General features: G+C 44.9%; 6 protein-coding genes across 6 annotated transcripts; 5 read left to right on the top strand and 1 right to left on the bottom strand.

Moving 5' to 3' along the window:
• Positions 1–870: 870 nt before the first annotated feature.
• Positions 871–2031, top strand: C922_03401 (60S ribosomal protein L3; the record flags this gene model as incomplete). Its single annotated transcript, XM_008818993.1, has 1 exon — positions 871–2031. One exon carries the CDS (start codon positions 871–873, stop codon positions 2029–2031), a length of 1161 nt encoding a protein of 386 aa, XP_008817215.1.
• A 1681-nt stretch (positions 2032–3712) lies between these two features.
• C922_03402 (centrin-2) lies at positions 3713–5191 on the top strand (the record flags this gene model as incomplete). The annotated part of the gene is made up of 5 exons (XM_008818994.1): positions 3713–3895; positions 4310–4424; positions 4597–4674; positions 4904–4947; positions 5072–5191. 5 exons carry the CDS (start codon positions 3713–3715, stop codon positions 5189–5191), a joined length of 540 nt encoding a protein of 179 aa, XP_008817216.1.
• Positions 5192–5832: 641 nt separating this feature from the next.
• C922_03403 (hypothetical protein) lies at positions 5833–7937 on the top strand (the record flags this gene model as incomplete). Its single annotated transcript, XM_008818995.1, has 8 exons — positions 5833–5935; positions 6052–6092; positions 6251–6334; positions 6454–6514; positions 6728–6790; positions 6956–7080; positions 7252–7344; positions 7569–7937. The coding sequence occupies 8 exons, from the start codon at positions 5833–5835 to the stop codon at positions 7935–7937; spliced, it is 939 nt and encodes a 312-aa protein (XP_008817217.1).
• Positions 7938–8041: 104 nt separating this feature from the next.
• Positions 8042–8449, bottom strand: C922_03404 (hypothetical protein; the record flags this gene model as incomplete). Its single annotated transcript, XM_008818996.1, has 2 exons — positions 8042–8094; positions 8185–8449. The coding sequence occupies 2 exons, from the start codon at positions 8447–8449 to the stop codon at positions 8042–8044; spliced, it is 318 nt and encodes a 105-aa protein (XP_008817218.1).
• Positions 8450–9416: 967 nt separating this feature from the next.
• Positions 9417–10144, top strand: C922_03405 (DNA-directed RNA polymerase II subunit RPB7; the record flags this gene model as incomplete). The annotated part of the gene is made up of 2 exons (XM_008818997.1): positions 9417–9665; positions 9860–10144. 2 exons carry the CDS (start codon positions 9417–9419, stop codon positions 10142–10144), a joined length of 534 nt encoding a protein of 177 aa, XP_008817219.1.
• A 3432-nt stretch (positions 10145–13576) lies between these two features.
• Positions 13577–15700, top strand: C922_03406 (hypothetical protein; the record flags this gene model as incomplete). Its single annotated transcript, XM_008818998.1, has 3 exons — positions 13577–13586; positions 13936–14177; positions 14525–15700. The coding sequence occupies 3 exons, from the start codon at positions 13577–13579 to the stop codon at positions 15698–15700; spliced, it is 1428 nt and encodes a 475-aa protein (XP_008817220.1).
• Between the last annotated feature and the right edge of the window lie 614 nt (positions 15701–16314).

The raw sequence follows: 16314 nt of genomic DNA on the forward strand, positions 1-16314 counted from the left end.
ACATTTATTCATCTATATATATATTACGTGCGTAACGCCCATGGCTCACAGAATGTGCTTACGGTTGCTTTACATTTTTTTTATATCCACCTGAAAGCGCAACCTTTCTCCGGGTTCAGATTCTTTTCACTTCCCCCCCTCCGACGACCAGCAGAATAAGTTTTCCCCAACAATTATGCATACATCGCTTTTTTGTACGACCGCAAATGAATTGCATATTATCCCCACGAGGAGGCCAATGTACCTGTTCCATATGTAATAATATGTAAGTGTATAGTATATCCTTTCGGTTACTCTCCAGAGCCCATACAATTTTGTCGTGGTTTTTCCATCTTTGCAGTTTTGTTGCAAGCTTTCTGGAGTTTCCATTTTTTGCGAAAAAGAAAAAAACATACATTTAGCAAAAAAAAAAAAATAAGAAAAAAGGCTCATGGATAAAAGGAGTTGGAATAAATTTCACATCAACTTGCATATGTTCTCTTTCACGTTAACCGCTAAATGACCTTTCTCTGCAATCCTCAACAGGCGCAAGAGCAGGCTGATTTTTTTTTTTTAGCAACGTTTTTAAAAAAATATATAAAAAAAAAATCCTTGTGGAGAAAGCTTTTTTTTTCTCTCATTTTTTTTTATACCCTTTATGAAATTATTCCTCCCTGCGAATTCAGCAGCTTTGGAGTGAAACTCATTTACTGTGACATCCCGCCAATTGGAGGATCGCACGTAGAGGCAGTCACCCCACCCCTGGTGAAGCGGATACGTAAATACGTCGCGCAGATACCTACGTGAGGAAATACCCACGTGCGAACATACGTACATATATAAACGTAACCCTACGCGCCGCGCCCCTGACCACACCGCCGCCACGCAACAATGTCGCATCGTAAGTTCGAGAGGCCTCGCCACGGCTCGCTTGGATTCCTGCCAAGGAAAAGGTGCAAACGATTGAGAGGAAAAATCAGATCCTTCCCAAAGGATGACAAGGAGAAGCCACCCCACTTTACGGCATTCATGGGCTACAAGGCTGGTATGACCCACATCGTAAGGGAAGTGGACAAACCAGGTTCCAAATTACACAAAAAGGAAATTGTGGAAGCATGTACCATTATCGAATGTGCCCCAATGGTTGTTGTCGGAATGGTTGGCTACAGAGAGACACCGAAGGGATTGAGAATACTCACCACCGTATGGGCAAATCACGTTTCCGATGAATTCAGAAGAAGATACTACAAAAACTGGTACAAGAGTGACAAGAAGGCCTTTACCAAAGCTTTGATGGTGCCCAAGCTAACCAAGGAAAGTCTCTACAAGAGGATTGAAAAATACTGCACTGTGTTAAGAGCCGTTTGTCACACGCAACCATCGAAGACGCCCTTAACCATGAAGAAGGCACACATCATGGAAATCCAAATAAATGGAGGTGGGATGAAAGACAAAATTGACTTCCTGAAAGAACTGTTGGAGAAAAATTTACCCGTATCGAATGTATTTAATACGAACGAAATGATAGACGTGATTAGTGTGACCAAGGGACATGGTACCAAAGGTGTGGTTAGCAGATATGGGGTGAAAAGATTACCAAGAAAAACACACAGAGGATTGAGGAAAGTTGCTTGTATTGGTGCGTGGCATCCTGCCAGGGTACAATTTCAAGTACCCAGACATGGACAAAAAGGCTATTTCCACCGAACTGAAAGAAATAAAAAAATCTACAGAATTGGCCTGAAGAAGGATAAAAACAACGCGTCAACCGATGCTGATATTACTGAGAAGAAAATTACCCCCATGGGTGGCTTCCCACACTATGGTGTGGTCAATGAAGATTTTATATTGCTGAAAGGTTGTGTTGCTGGTACGAAGAAAAGGCCAATCACGCTGCGAAAAACATTAGTACCACAAGTGTCGAGAGATGCCTTAGCTGAAATTTCACTGAAATTTATCGACACTTCCTCCAAAATTGGACATGGAAGATTCCAAACCAGTGAGGAGAAAGTTAAGTATTATGGACCTCTGAAAAAGGACTTGAAGGCTTAAGAAGGGGAAAAGCGGCCAAGTGATAGCTGATTTTTCCAAATCACCCAGTCGTTCACGCGCGGAAAAGGAGAACAAATGTGCATAAAAATGCCCCTTTATTGAGAGAGACCAACAAGCGGGGTGCAGTTTATATTGCGTTTGGCTTAATGATGGACTAGCCAAAATGGACTTTAAAAAAAAAAATAAAATACACCAAATGTAGATTTTCGCATGAACTGTTCAGAAAAATTTCCCTTCATCTTTGCCCATTTTTAGCGCTTTTCTCCATTTTTTCATCCTGTGCGCAAATTTTTTTTTTTCCCCCACCTGCACACCATCCATTTTAAACACGTTAAGGTAAAAGCTAAGCAAAATAACTAACCAAAAAGAAAAAAAAAAAAAAAAAAAAATTTCCAAAAAGTATGCCTATGAAAAGATTAACCAACATATGTAATTGCGCAGAAGCGAATAGCACCTTGGTAAGAGGGGGGAAGAAAGGGTATTGGGGGTGGTGGTGGCAATATTTGGCACTCCTTTAATTCAGCGTAATTGTCTTTTTTTTTCTTCTCTTGGGTGGGGAATGCTATTTAACCGGTTTTGTCTCTTTTATTTTGTGAGCGGCATGGTTGGGGAGCACCTTGTGGGGGGAAATCACCAAAGTGGTTGGGGGAGTTACAATAAGTTGCCCTCTCACTGGGGGAGAGAACTTGCAAAGCAGTAGCGAATGACTTGAGGGCGGAATTCACCCCCTTGGTAATTCCCACCCAGAAACTCTCACTTGGTAATTCCCACTCGGAAATTCTCACTTGGTAATTCCCACCTAGAAATTTCCCCTCCGTTGTATTAATCCTTAAAAGAATACTTCCATTCTCGCGATCAGTTAAACCTTCCGCTTAGCTGCGCTCCCATTTGGGGCACATTTTTTTTCTCATTCTTGGCGCATTTCCGCCGGGATATTCAGATTAAACGCTAAACACGTACTTACCCACTTGCGTATATCGCCCTTCACAATTTCCCGACCCGAGGGCATGCCTTTTTTTCTCCCTCAAGTGTGCGCACAAAAGTGGCAAGCATTAGAGAGAGGCCGTGGCGAAACGTAAAGTTTGTTGGAAGTTTAAGGCAGCCCTTGATATTGCGCAAGTGCTAAAGGGCATTGTGCCGTGTGCCATGTTTCGTGTGCACCTGTACATGCGCATGTGTAAAGCCGATTGTCAAGCCTTTCCCCCGGAGCGGCCTTCCCGAGGCGCGAAAAGGTGCTTGAGGGCGTGAAGTTTTTTATTTTCCGATATACCCGCGCTTAAGCAATGTTTTTTCCGCCGCGCGTGAGCACTATTTCCTAAGTTAAGCAAAAAATTCCTGAATCTCCCAAATTATTGACTTCTCCAATTGGTGACTTCTCCAATTAGTGACTTGACGAATTATCTGCTTCGCCGCTTCTTCACCTTTTCACCTCTTCACTGCGTGTCACCAGCTGTTCATTTTCACCCCCCTTCAATTTGCAAAAATAGCGATTTGAAATTCACGAACGTGGGCACAAAAAAGTGGACACCTCTGCTAGCCCTAAAAAATTTACACATCTGACCGGCCTAAAAACTTTACACCTCTGTGAGCAAATTTTGGGGCCTCTTCCTTTTTTCCCCCTTTTGCTTGTTTTCCGCGCCTTTCGTATTTTCCCCATTTTGCGCGTCGCCCGGCACACCAAATGATTAGCAGAAAAAGCGAAGTTTCCAATTTCACCCCAAGGGCCATTACGAATAGGCCTATAAGTAGCAACCGACGGAGGGGTAGAAACGAAATAACGGAGGAACAAAAGAATGAGATAAAGGAAGCTTTCGATTTATTTGACACGGAAAAAACGGGGAAAATCGACTACCATGAGTTGAAGGTATGGCGCGCTAGTGGGCGGCAAGCGGCGTTTTTTGTGTGAGCGGCACCGCCAGTTGTATCACCTCCAATTGTAACTGCTTTTTTACGAAAGAGAATCGTGAAGACGGGGGAGGGCAACAAACGAACGGAGGCAAACGAAAACACTGCAGTCGAGGCAGTAAAAATAACACGGCTTTAGACCATCCTCTTTTTTCTCTATACAAGAAGCTTGCTCAACTGTACAAAATGACTTACCTTACGCTTCCGTGGTTGAGTACCCCCCCGTTTGAGTTTCCCCAAGATTAAAAATCCCTGCATGTCACTGTCTATGTTTGTTCCCCTGGAAGGTGCTACCCTTTGGCATAATTTCCCCAAAAAGCTTCTCCCATTTTAATCCCCCTTCCTGTCTCTTCCCTATATATATTTCGTTCAGGTGGCAATAAGAGCACTTGGGTTTGACATAAAGAAGGCAGACGTTTTGGAACTGATGAGGGAATACGATAAATCCAATTCGGGCTATATAGACTACAATGATTTTCTGGACATTAGTAAGGCGACCGGAAGGGGGAGATGATCGGTGGGCGAGTGGTGACTTCCTCAAAGGTGAAGTTGCGTAGACGCAGAAGGACATAAGAAAAAGGGAGGAGAGAAAATTACGCACGTTGTCATTCCGAAGCAAAGACTACACTTTTTTTTCTTTTTCTTTTTTTTCCCTTTTAGTGACTCAGAAGATCGGGGACAGAGACCCAACGGAGGAAATAATCAAAGCGTTTAAACTGTTTGATGATGACGACACAGGTAGGAATTTTTAGCAACAGTGAACGACGATGGAATTGCTATCTCTTCGCTTTTCTTATGTGTCCCAATTTGCCATTTCACAGTGGTGCCTACCGGCGAATGTGCAATTGGACTGCTATTTCGCTTTTCCGCCATATCTTTGCATCTTCTCTTGTAGAGGATGAGATGACTGACTTGCACACCCCCTCGACATATTTTTTTCACGTTTCAAATTGACCCAACTTTACAGGAAAAATATCGCTGAAGAATTTGCGGAGAGTGTCCCGAGAACTGGTGAGGCCATCGGGCGGCCGGCCAAAGTGTAGCTAGTGCTAACACGGCATTTGTACATCGCTTACGCATTGATTACACATCGCTCATGCATCGATTACACATCGCTCACACAACGCTCATGCAGGGAGAGAACCTATCCGACGACGAACTGCAAGCGATGATAGACGAATTTGACAAGGACATGGACGGCGAAATCAGCCAGGAGGAATTCCTCAGCATAATGAAACAAACGAGTCTTTACTGATTTGCAGGAAATTTGTCTCTATCCCTGCGCATATGAAAACACTGTGGTGAAATTGAACATCCTTTCCGCAGGCATCCACACATAAGTGGATGTAGTTAGCAACGGGGCACTTCCCACCTGTGTGCAATTTTTTTTTTTCTTTTTTCTTTTTTTAAATTTTTGCCTGACTTGTACATACACTTTTGGTGAGCCATTCAACCAGTTTGCTATTTTTTTTTCCTCGATTTGCTTGCCTATGCATTAACGTCGTGGGAACATTACACCTGTATTACCCTTCATGTTCTTTCGTTTTATGCAACTATGCGTGTTCGGTCAATGTGCACAAATGTGTGCTTTTTTGTAAAAGTTGTTTTCGTGAACTTTTCCTTTTCCCACCAAATTAAAAGACGTAGTGATTGGTGTATCCTTCCAAACGATGGACCATCATGGGGCTGAGAAGGACAGGATATTTGAAGGTTACCGGGCGTACATAAGAGGGCAGATGTAGATGCATAGATATGTCTGCATATGTGTTTGGATCCCCGGTCGGCTCCACCTCAGCGAGCCTACCTACGGGGGATGTACGACTAAGTGCCATTTTCTCATGTGCTCTGCTCAACCAATTCGCGCTCGCAGAAATAGAGGACTTTGTCCTCCACGTAATGTCCTGGTTGCTAAACTTTGACGTGGACATTTTTAAGGCCAACTCGGAGAAGCAGTACCCGCGGCGCCTCCTCAACCGGCGCCTCGTGGGGCTCTGCAGGAGTGCGTACAGGCGTGGAGACGTGGCGAAGCATGCGTACAGTTACGTCTGCGCATTTTAATTCGCCCTTCCTTTGTGTCCATTCCGTACATATGTTGTCACGCCACCCACCCCGCAGCCGTATCCGTCGTAGAGCTCGTCAACGACATGATCATTCAGGTTTAACTTAAAAAGGGGGAGAAAAATGAGAAGTGGTTACACCGAGAGGCGACTCTGAAATGTGTAATCCAGATGAGTTCCCTTGCTGTGGGGATATGGGACTGACTAGCTTAGCCCTTTTTGCGACAAACGACCATTTTTCTTATCCCCTCACTAAGGACAAGAGCTGCACGCAGAGGGAAATATACTACAAGCTGTACAACCTCTTCAGCGAGCAGTGCCAAACGAATCGGCACATTCTGGTGAGGACAGCGTGCACGTGGAGGCAGCCATATGGGGGAGCAACCCGATTGGAGAGTTACCCACAGGAGAGTTACCCTTACAGAGAGAACCCTTTTGCGCGCCCATCCCACCCCTTCAGCATGTTTGCCGCATCTTGGGATTCCCCAGGGCCTCCCTAAATGTCTATGCCTCGGAAAAAGGTCCCTTCAATGAGGATCGCTTCGATTCGCGCGAGTCGTTTTGCGCGCGTGAAAATGGGTGTCTTCTGGGGGGCACATACATGTGTACATATATGCACTTGCATATGCTGGTGTGCGTGACACTCAGCTACGTTTCGCACCGCTGGGTCATCCCCTGCCCGTAGTGACCCCATGGGAAAATTCCAACGTGGACAACTTCACTTGAACGCTCAGGGTGCATAGGCGGTCTTCTCGTGCTTCGAAAAAACAACAAGCGTTTGAATCTGAACGAAGTGGGTACGTCGCAGGGGAGTGTCACCTCAGGGGAGTATCGTCCCAGGCAGCGGTGGATGAGCATGCATGTTTACTCCCTCTCGCAGCTGCGCAGTGCAGATCAAACGTGCCAAACGCGGCTACACTCATTCGCCTGAAACGCTTTCCCCCAAATACCCCCTCTTACAGAAAACGGTTTAATGATTAATGACAGCCTTTTAAAAGTGGACCGCGTGGAGAGTCAAGCAAACTACATCCTCGTAGTGGAAAAATATTCTCTATATCAGAAGCTATGCGAAAAGGAGATATGGAATGTACTTTGAGAGCATTCCGTCGGGAGGGGGGACACGGGGGTTACCCATCAAGTGTCGACACGCACCTATACATATGCAAATGTGACGGTTCGCATTTTACTTCCTACTGGGCGTAGTCCTTCCCCCCATTTTGCCCCATTTTTTTTCTTTCCTTTTTGTCCTTTACGCCAGATTTTGCCCTGCATTTTAATAACCGGGAAGGGAATGCCAGATTTCTCGACTCGGAAAATTATTTGCGAGCTGGTGGAACTCTTCCAGCTGGAGGTAAGTGGGCCGAGGGCTGCGTCGCGTGGCTGCGTCGCGTGGCTGCGTCGGGTGGCTGCGTCACCGGGTCTGTCTTCATGTGTGGCGGCGATTCGCTTAGCCAGTCAACCTAAGGCACCTCATCGGAAGCCTCTGACGTAGCTGCATGTCCACGCTTCCACTTCGACTCTCCTTTCATGTCCGCGTCCGTTTATGCTTCCCTTTTGCGCCTCCCCTTCCCGCAGTGCGTCTACATGGGCGACTACGACCCCTACGGCTTCCGAATATACTTGAGCTACAAGGAGGGCTGCAAAACCAACGAAGACGCCATCTTCGCTTGTTCCGATATGCGATGGGTGGGCATGAACTCTCAGGACATGGAGCTTATCCCGAAAGAGGCCCTCCTGGCGTTATCCAGGCGGGACAAAAATGTTTTGCGAAACATGCTAAATGGTGACAGCCTCAGGTGCAGTGCAAAGGTGAGATGGGAACTCACCCAAATGGAGACGTTGAATCGAAAATTTGAAATAGAGGCGATGGAATCTTTGGGAATGGACTTATTCATCCGGGAGTATTTGATTCGAAGGGTGATGCGGCGGGAGTGGGCCTCGTGAGGAGGGGAAGTGGAGCAGCGAAGTGGAGCAACGAAGTGAAGAAGCGAAGTGAAGAAGCGAAGTGGGGACAGCTGCTTCCCCTCCCTGGGAACCTCCTCACAACGTCATAATTGTTCACTCCCCGTCTTTTTTGATCCTCCGTTTGTCTTGGATGTATCTGTGGTGGCGGTAGGGGCAGGAGTGAGAAAGAAGAGGCGTGAAAAGGAAGAGGTGTGCAATACATGGTCAGACGTGCGCGGCTATTTACGTGTTGTTGTGAAAAGTGCCAAGATGGTGCAGCGGGTCCTTTCATCTTCGCTCTGTCTGCCCCCTGTCTGCCTCTCCCTCTTCCGAGCTGACCTGTTAATAACACTTTTGGGGACAAACTCGAGAGAGTACTTCTGCACATATTTGGAGTTCATGAGGAAGGGTTTATTCTTGCAGTGCAGGAAGTAGGGAAGAACATTTTTCTTCAACCCATTTGTGAAAAACTTCTTAATGTGCTTGGAACACTTCCCAGCTGTCATAGTCATGGTTGGATGTGTGTCCCTCCGTATGGACTTTCTATGATCGCCACATGGGCGGAGAAAACAGCACCACGGAATATGCGTGAAGAAATTGAAGCGTAAATGGTCCACGTGGTTTTTTTTTTTTATTATTCTTCTAATTCTTCTAATTCTTCTAATTCTTTTAATTCTTCTAATTATTTTAATTCTTTTTATTTTTCTTCCTTCCTACATTTACCCTTCCAACGTTGAAAGGGGTGGTTATTACGCCCAATGAGCAAACATATACGCAATCGCGATTCCAGCGCTGGACCAGCTTAAATGCACCAGTTGCCAATTTGTACCGGCGGGATGGAGCCCCACCTCGTTTTATTTTCCCCTAGGCACGTGCGGAGTAGCGGCGACGGAAAAATGGGCCGAATCTCCATCGAAAAAGAAAAAAAAAAACACATGCATACATATACGTGCATATGTTTATGAGCATCCGAACCCGCGCCCTGTAAGTTGACAAATTCTCCCACATTTCCGCGCGCCTTACGATGGAAAAGGAAACAAAGCAACAAAAAAAGGCTCCCATGATCTGATGATCTCATGATCCATCATCCCATGGTCCCATTTTGCATCGAAATCTCTCGAGTTGTCACACGTTACCACAGCCACACGCACTTACCATGCTGCGGTTCTGAGTTGCCAATCCTATTTCTGCATTTCGATCAAGAGGAGAGAAAAAAAAGGGCCCTCCTTTGCAAAGCGTTATCCACTAAAGTGTTGTATGTACGCAAACGGAGGGAGCCGCGACAAGGGCAACGTGAGAAGGCGCAATAAAGCGATAATTAGGGGTGGAAAATTGTTCATAAAAGAGGCAAAAACGGGACAAGTAGTCACCAAGCCTCTCCTCTTCCTCTCGCCTCTAAATTCACCACGTCTGCAGCAGGTCTCTCACCTTATAAAACCGCCACGCAGCTAAAAGAGACGGCGTCCAGCCGAACGTACAATGTACTTCGTCATAGAGGAATGGAAAAATGTAATCATAAAGCCAAGTCAGCTGGGCCCGAGGTACCAGCAGTTCATAGAAGATATGCTGCGAAACAGTGTAGAAGGTCAGTGTAATGCCAAGTATGGGTACATAATTTGCGTCATTCGCATAATTCATAGTGAGCCTGGACGTGTACAAGACGGGACGAGCATGATCGTCGTGAAGGTCAAATACCAGGCCATCGTCTTCAAGCCGTTTAAGGACGAGGTGGGTGACTGTACCTCCCCCGTGAAAGGGATCCAATATCGTGGAGGACGCTGATAGGGAAACTTCACCCCGGCGCACCCCCCTCCTCTTGCATGCGTGGATTGAGTTGATTCAACCGATCGGTGTGAATACCATATAATACACGCTCCCCTTTTTTTTTTTTTTTTTTTTCCCTTCCTGACTGCCCATTGTAGGTACTCGATGCAGTTGTCACGGACGTAAACAAACTGGGCTTCTTCGCTCAGGCAGGCCCGCTCAAAATTTTCATATCGAGAACAGCCATTCCGAAGTACTTCGAATACTCGGAGGATTCCCACTACCCCTGTTTTTCCTCAGGAGTGTATAACATAAAACCGCAGACAACAGTGAGGATAAAACTGCAAGGTATTCGCTACGATTTGTCAAACATGTTTGCAATTGCCACGATTAATAATGAGTACCTAGGATGTATCGAGTCCAACACATTGCATGTTATGTGATATGGGGGGGGGTAGCGGCAATTTTTTTTTTTTTTCAATTTTTTAATTAAAAATGTGTGAATACGGATGAACATATACGTGCTGCGTAGTTGTGTGTAGACCTGCGGAGGGGGGGAACCATTTCGTGTTGACCTCTCCCCATTCGCATAAACAAGACGGTTTTTTTTTTCTTCTTTTCTTCTCTTTTTTTTATTTTTCTTTGCGCATTTGTTTCCATACCAAAAAGATATGGAGGAAACATTCTGCTTCAAACTTATCGACAGTCCCCCAGTTGGAGGTGATAATTTGTAAAACGTGGGTTAGGTGGAGCAAGGCGACAAGTGATGGGTGTTATCGCCGCGCAGTGTGCGTTGCCCATAGGCCAAACGTCTAACTGACTTCCTTCCTGTTTCGCTGCGTGGCTGCCATATCACTTAACAGGTGAGACCCTCTAATGTGCGAGAATACGAACATGTTCGGATGGCAACAGTGGCATATACTCGTACGGAGTTGCAAGAATGATATGGTTGGAATTCTTATCCCCTCGATAGTGAGCCATAAAACCGTTTTAGCTAGCCACTCAGCTAGCTAGCTATTTTTTTTTTTTAAAATGTGCACATAACTGCTGCGAAAAAGGAAAAAAAACTGACATATAGATTTTTGCTTTTTTTTTTCCTTCGCGATCAAAGGTCCCATCGGGAAGGTACACACATTTGTGTGCAAGAGAGGAAGTATCCTTCAGAATACACATTTGTGGTACGTTCAGTATGAAGCAAATGTGATGGGCAAATTGGGAGGAGAACTCCCACTATGTGATTATTTTTGTATTTTATTTTTTTTCCCCCCATTTTCGCAATGTGCGTAACGGAATTGCCAAGTGAGGGTAATCATGTCAAGATAGCGAACTATCGAACGTAGCCAGTTAGGTTGAACAGGCCGTTTGGTTTATGCTGGAAGTTTTGGTTGCTCCATCACGGCTGCGCGGCATTGTACCATTCCTGCCTTTCTGAACGGTGCGCATTCAATTAACCTGGTGTATTAAGAAAAAAAATTTGGGAGAAAAGCAAAGAGAGGAGCTGATGGGGAAACGTAATTTGTGAAGGGGTTACAAAGGCAGGGTTGTGTGACGACCCTTGAGAGCTATTCACTTTGGTCACTTTGAACGGTGTGCAGGTGTGGGAAAGGCGCTGGGTAGTATGCACCTGTATGCGCGCCTGTGTGCATGTGCATATACCACTGGTCGTTAGAGGAGTTACAAATGATGCGCAATTATGCACTGCAATCGCAGTGCAAGTGCGGGGTGTGCCGGGAGTGAAGAGATGGTGAACGGAAGGCGAAGGAGCCGTCAACGGAGTGTGCCTTTTCATGAGGCGGAGGGGTACCGGGCGACGAGGTTGTAACTCGTACAGTTGACGGAAGGCGCAGTTAACTTACATTTCTCCACTTTTCCCCAAGGGTTTTTTGGCTGAGGGGGGCACATCGGGGAGCAACAAGGAGAGCAACAAGGAGAGAAACTTGAAGGGACATGACAAAGGAGTAATACAAAGGAGCGCCCCAAAGCAGTATCACCAACTCGTAATGCAATGGAGGAGAAGTAAAGAGCGTGTGCAGAAAAAGTCTGATGAGGGAACAAGGAACACACAAATGGGAGAACAACCTGAGAGGGATGACTGTGTGCACACCTGTTCGGTGGTTGTCACTCGTGGGTGCCTATTGACCCCTGGTCTACTCATCAGCGCCCAGCCACCAAATGGGTCGCTCCCCACTGGTCCATTTGTTCAGGTGTACACACGTGAACGAGCGCGGGGGGGGTACACTCCCCGCCCCCCGTGTGTGTATTCGCAAAAGATACGGGCGTATTTATATGTGTGTACTTGCCGGAGGGAGAAAAAAAAAATAAAAATAAAAAAAAGAATGAAACGTTAAAAAAAGACAATAAAGAGACAATTCAGTTGGAAGAATGAAATACGTGCATTAAGGCAGTTTTGCCTTTGCAAAAAGAAAATATATATATATTTTTTTTCTTTTATTTAACACCGTGTGAAGTTCGCTCTTCTTTTTTCTTTTTTTTCAACCCTGACCGAATTTAAACTGATCTGAATGGTGGATAAAGTAAAATCAAGCCAAGTTGTAGGCAAATTTTGTGAAAATTGCCAGTTCGTTGGAGTGACGCACTGTCCAGTGAGAGCGACTTCAAGCGGTTTGTCCCCGATTCGTGGGTGAAGAAGCACCACCAACCAGGGGCAAGTGGTGGCGAGTACGAACAAATACGACGATTGGCGGACAATTCGCTGACCTTCGCTGACCATTTACTCAGGCAAAAATATCAAGCGAACCAACCAGGAGGGTTGGAGCGCGTGAAAATATATAACACAAAGGAGCACAGACCATTGTTGTTAGACGAATTATATATTATATATGTTCACTTTCGCGATTGCCGGTGGGACTGTTTTGCGTTCACGCGTCGTTCTCGCTCGTGTACGCGTGGATATGCACATATGCACAGAAAAAATTGAAACAAAAAATTTTCTGTTTCACCTTTTATTTCACTCGTCGTTCATGCGTACATAGTGATAGTCATCGTCATTACCATTATCGTTGCCATTATCGCTGCCATCACGCATTGTACGTTTTGTTGACCGTTAACAGTGCATTTTTTGTTCCCCGTTAACTGTATATTTTTTGTTCACCGTTCGCTGTATATTTTTTGTTCACCGTTCGCTGTATATTTTTTGTTTACGTTCATCGCATCGTTGATCGTTGATCGCTCCCCTCGCCATTCATTGCTGATTTTGTTCATTTTGTTCGTTTTGTTCGTTTTGTTCGTTTCGCTCAGTTTGTTCATTCTGTTCATTTCGTTGACTGCCTGTTTTCCTGTTTCAGTTTACAATTCGTTTTGAATTTTATTTCCCATTCGCCATTTTTTTTATTGGTATTAAAATTTGTTCGCCCCATTTTCGTTTTCCCCCCCTTTGCACATCCATTTTGTTTGAACGAAAAAACAAAACTAGCAGAGCATTCCTTTAGTTCATTTTTTTTATTTTATTATTTTATACGTCGACTACCACACCAAGTATGTATACAAAGTTTAACACATTTTAGTGACATATGAAAGAGAAGTTTAGCGAATCTGGCGCAACTAAGACGAATTGGCAGAATTTGATGACTGTACAGTGACTATTTTGGGACCATTTAGCGATCATTTGCTGACCGTTTAGTGACGCGTTTTTTTCTTTTTCTTTCGTCCAATTTGTGATGCCAATTTTCATCGGCCAAAACAAATAGTGTTAAAGTGTATTTGTTTTCCACCCTGTGAAACACTCCCTCTGCCAAGCGTATGTAGTATACGTCAGTCCAGACCGTTCACCAGTTTTAACGCCCTTTGATTTTTTCCTTCTTTCTTTCTTTTTTTTTTCTCCTTTTTGCGAATAATCATTTGTATCATTGGTCAAAATGATAGAAAGTAAGTTATTATATTCATTAGTTGAGAGTTGCGTGAGGAGGCAGATGCGAATGCACTTGACAGGGGGGACGTCTGTCTGTGCCACCTGCGTGTCTTTGCCGCGTGTTTGCATTGGAGAGGTCAACAGGGGGAGATGTGCATGATGAGTGGAGAGTGATTTATACGCCATCGTTCTGTACTGCGCTTCTGTCTGAGTGTATCACTTCCCCTGTGTGTACCCCAGCACACACAGAGTCCCTGCAACACCATGCGGAGAGGCCACTGCCCCATGTGCGATTCTATCTGGCACGCTTATTCGTTCGCTTTTCCACCTCTTTCACGTGTCCGCTTCACTTCTTCCCCCACCCAGACACCAAGTTGACGGAGGAAATTCTCAACGCAGAGTTGTTGAACGAGCAGAACGAGCACACCACCCTGCAGGGAGAAATCGACAAACACAAGGACTTCAATGGAGTGGTAATCTTTGTGTATCCTAAAGCAGACACACCAGGCTGTACCGAACAGGCCAAACTATTTAAGGAGAAGTTTGAGGAATTCACCTCCAATAACTATGCCGTGTATGGATTGTCCGCCGATTCAGCTGATGCGCAGGTATGGCATGTACTAGAGAGAAAAGTCCCATGTGTGACAAAGTTTAGCCCCCTTTGTGCGAATCATGTGCATGTGGTTTGGAGGAGTTTATTCCCACATCCCTCCACATGCATGTCTTTCCCACTTGGTCGGCCTATTAGTGGTGTCTTTTTCGCATTTTTACGTGTCGATCGCACGTGTCTTTCGCGCCGTGAGGGTGAGGCTCGCCTCTCAATATGAGATGTGAAGTTGGCTGATGGGATCGCTTCATCTTCCGCGGTTTCTTCAGGTGCATCCATTGCATCAGTTGCTTTAGTCGACACATCACTTAACATGCTGTTTCTCCCTTTCTTCCCCCCCCTCCGCAGCTAAAATGGAAGGAGAAGCTGGAACTGCCCTTCGGACTGCTCTGCGACGTGGAGAAGAACGTACTGAAGGAAATGGGCTGCCTCAAGGAGGACGACCGAATTGCCAGGTCACACGCAGTGATCACAAAGGATTCTGTAGTGTCTTATTTTAAAAAAGGGGTAAAGCCAGGCATGTCCGCAGAGAACGTATTGAACTTTATCCTCAAAGGAGAGAAAGAGGACGACGAAGCGGAGACGGACGCGAAGGCAGATGCAGAGGATGATGAAGTGGAAGGCGCAGACGATGATGAGAAGCAGGCAGTTGAGAATGACACAGAAGGTGGAGACATTAATGGAGACATCAAGGAAGAAGGTAAGGCAGATGAGGAAGAAGGAGGTACCAAAGTGGAAGGCACAGAAGGTAGTGGAGGCGAAAATAATACTCCTGGAGAGGAAGGAAAGAACCATGAAGATGAAAAAGAGAAGAAAGTTGCTACCCCATCCGAATCGAAGAAATCAAAAAATGGTGCTGCAGCAGGAGCAGGTAATGTAGTAAAGAGCAAAAAGAAGAGCTCCAAGAAGAAGAACAACGGAGCAAACAAAAGTGGCAAAGCAGCCAAGAAAGGAATCACTGTAAAAAAAGAAATAAAAAAAAAAATGAACAACAAAGGACAACAAAAGAAGCATGAAAAAGTGAAGTCTAAAAATAAGCTTGCCAAAGGCAAAATGGGAAACAACAAAAAAGGAGGCTCAGGAGGGAATGTTAAAAAAGAGAGCAAAAAAGACGACAAGAAGAAAAACAAAAACAATAAAAATGTCAAGACTAACGGAGCAAAGAACAATAAAAATAACAATAAGGGAAATAAAATTTTAAACAAAAAAAATATCAAGGGTAAGGATAAACAGAAGGGAGGAGCTGGCAGCAAGAATGACCACAAGGGGAAAATGAAGCACAAAAGTGGAGCCGTAAATGCCAATAAGAAACCCATGAAGAATAATGTGAACAAGGCAGGCGCGAAGAATAACGTCAAGGGAAAGGAGGCCAATAAGAAGGTTGGCAATAAGAAGATAGACAAGAAGAAGGAGCACCTGACTAAGAAGAGCAACAACGCTGCTGGAGGAAAGAACAAAAATGTTAACATGAACAAGAACAGCATGAAGAGCAACAAGGTGAAGAAAATGATAAAGAAGAAGTGAACACACGGGGAGAAGTCTTCCCAAAGAGGAGAGGACCGATCGGCCTGGCAAAATCGCCTGCGCAAAGGAGATAAAGACAGCCACTTCACCATGAAGTGCTTCAACCCCACAACAGCACTATGTGTCGCGTCTATGCGTGTGCACACTGATGAGAAGTGCTCCGATTCGCAGGGTACAAACAGCCATTTTTGTTTGAGGCGTCCTGTAGGCATAAGTAAATGTGTGCGGACGTGTGTAAATACAATACCACTACCACCACCACCACTGGCGCATGATTCTTTTGCGCGTTAATTTTTTTTTTTTTTTCCTTCCCCTTCAGTATTTTTTCCTACGTATTTTTGTTTTAATTTTTTTTTTTTAGCGTCCACATACGGGCGTGTAGGTACATAGTGCATCCTCCTTGCAGTATAGTTGATGTCGCATAAGTACGCATATAAAGTGCATGGCGGTAGCATAGATTTTGTGTCTACTCGTTGCACAAAAAAAATAAAAAAAGCAAGTATAACAATGTATAGTGTGATGACGCGATTTTGATTTTTTAAAGACACCCAGAAAACGCGTGTCTATGTTATTTTATTTTATGTTTTTTTTTTTAACCGTTTTGTGTACATCCA

Source organism: Plasmodium inui, assembly GCF_000524495.1.
Source record: "Plasmodium inui San Antonio 1 unplaced genomic scaffold supercont1.14, whole genome shotgun sequence".
NCBI lineage: Eukaryota > Apicomplexa > Aconoidasida > Haemosporida > Plasmodiidae > Plasmodium > Plasmodium inui.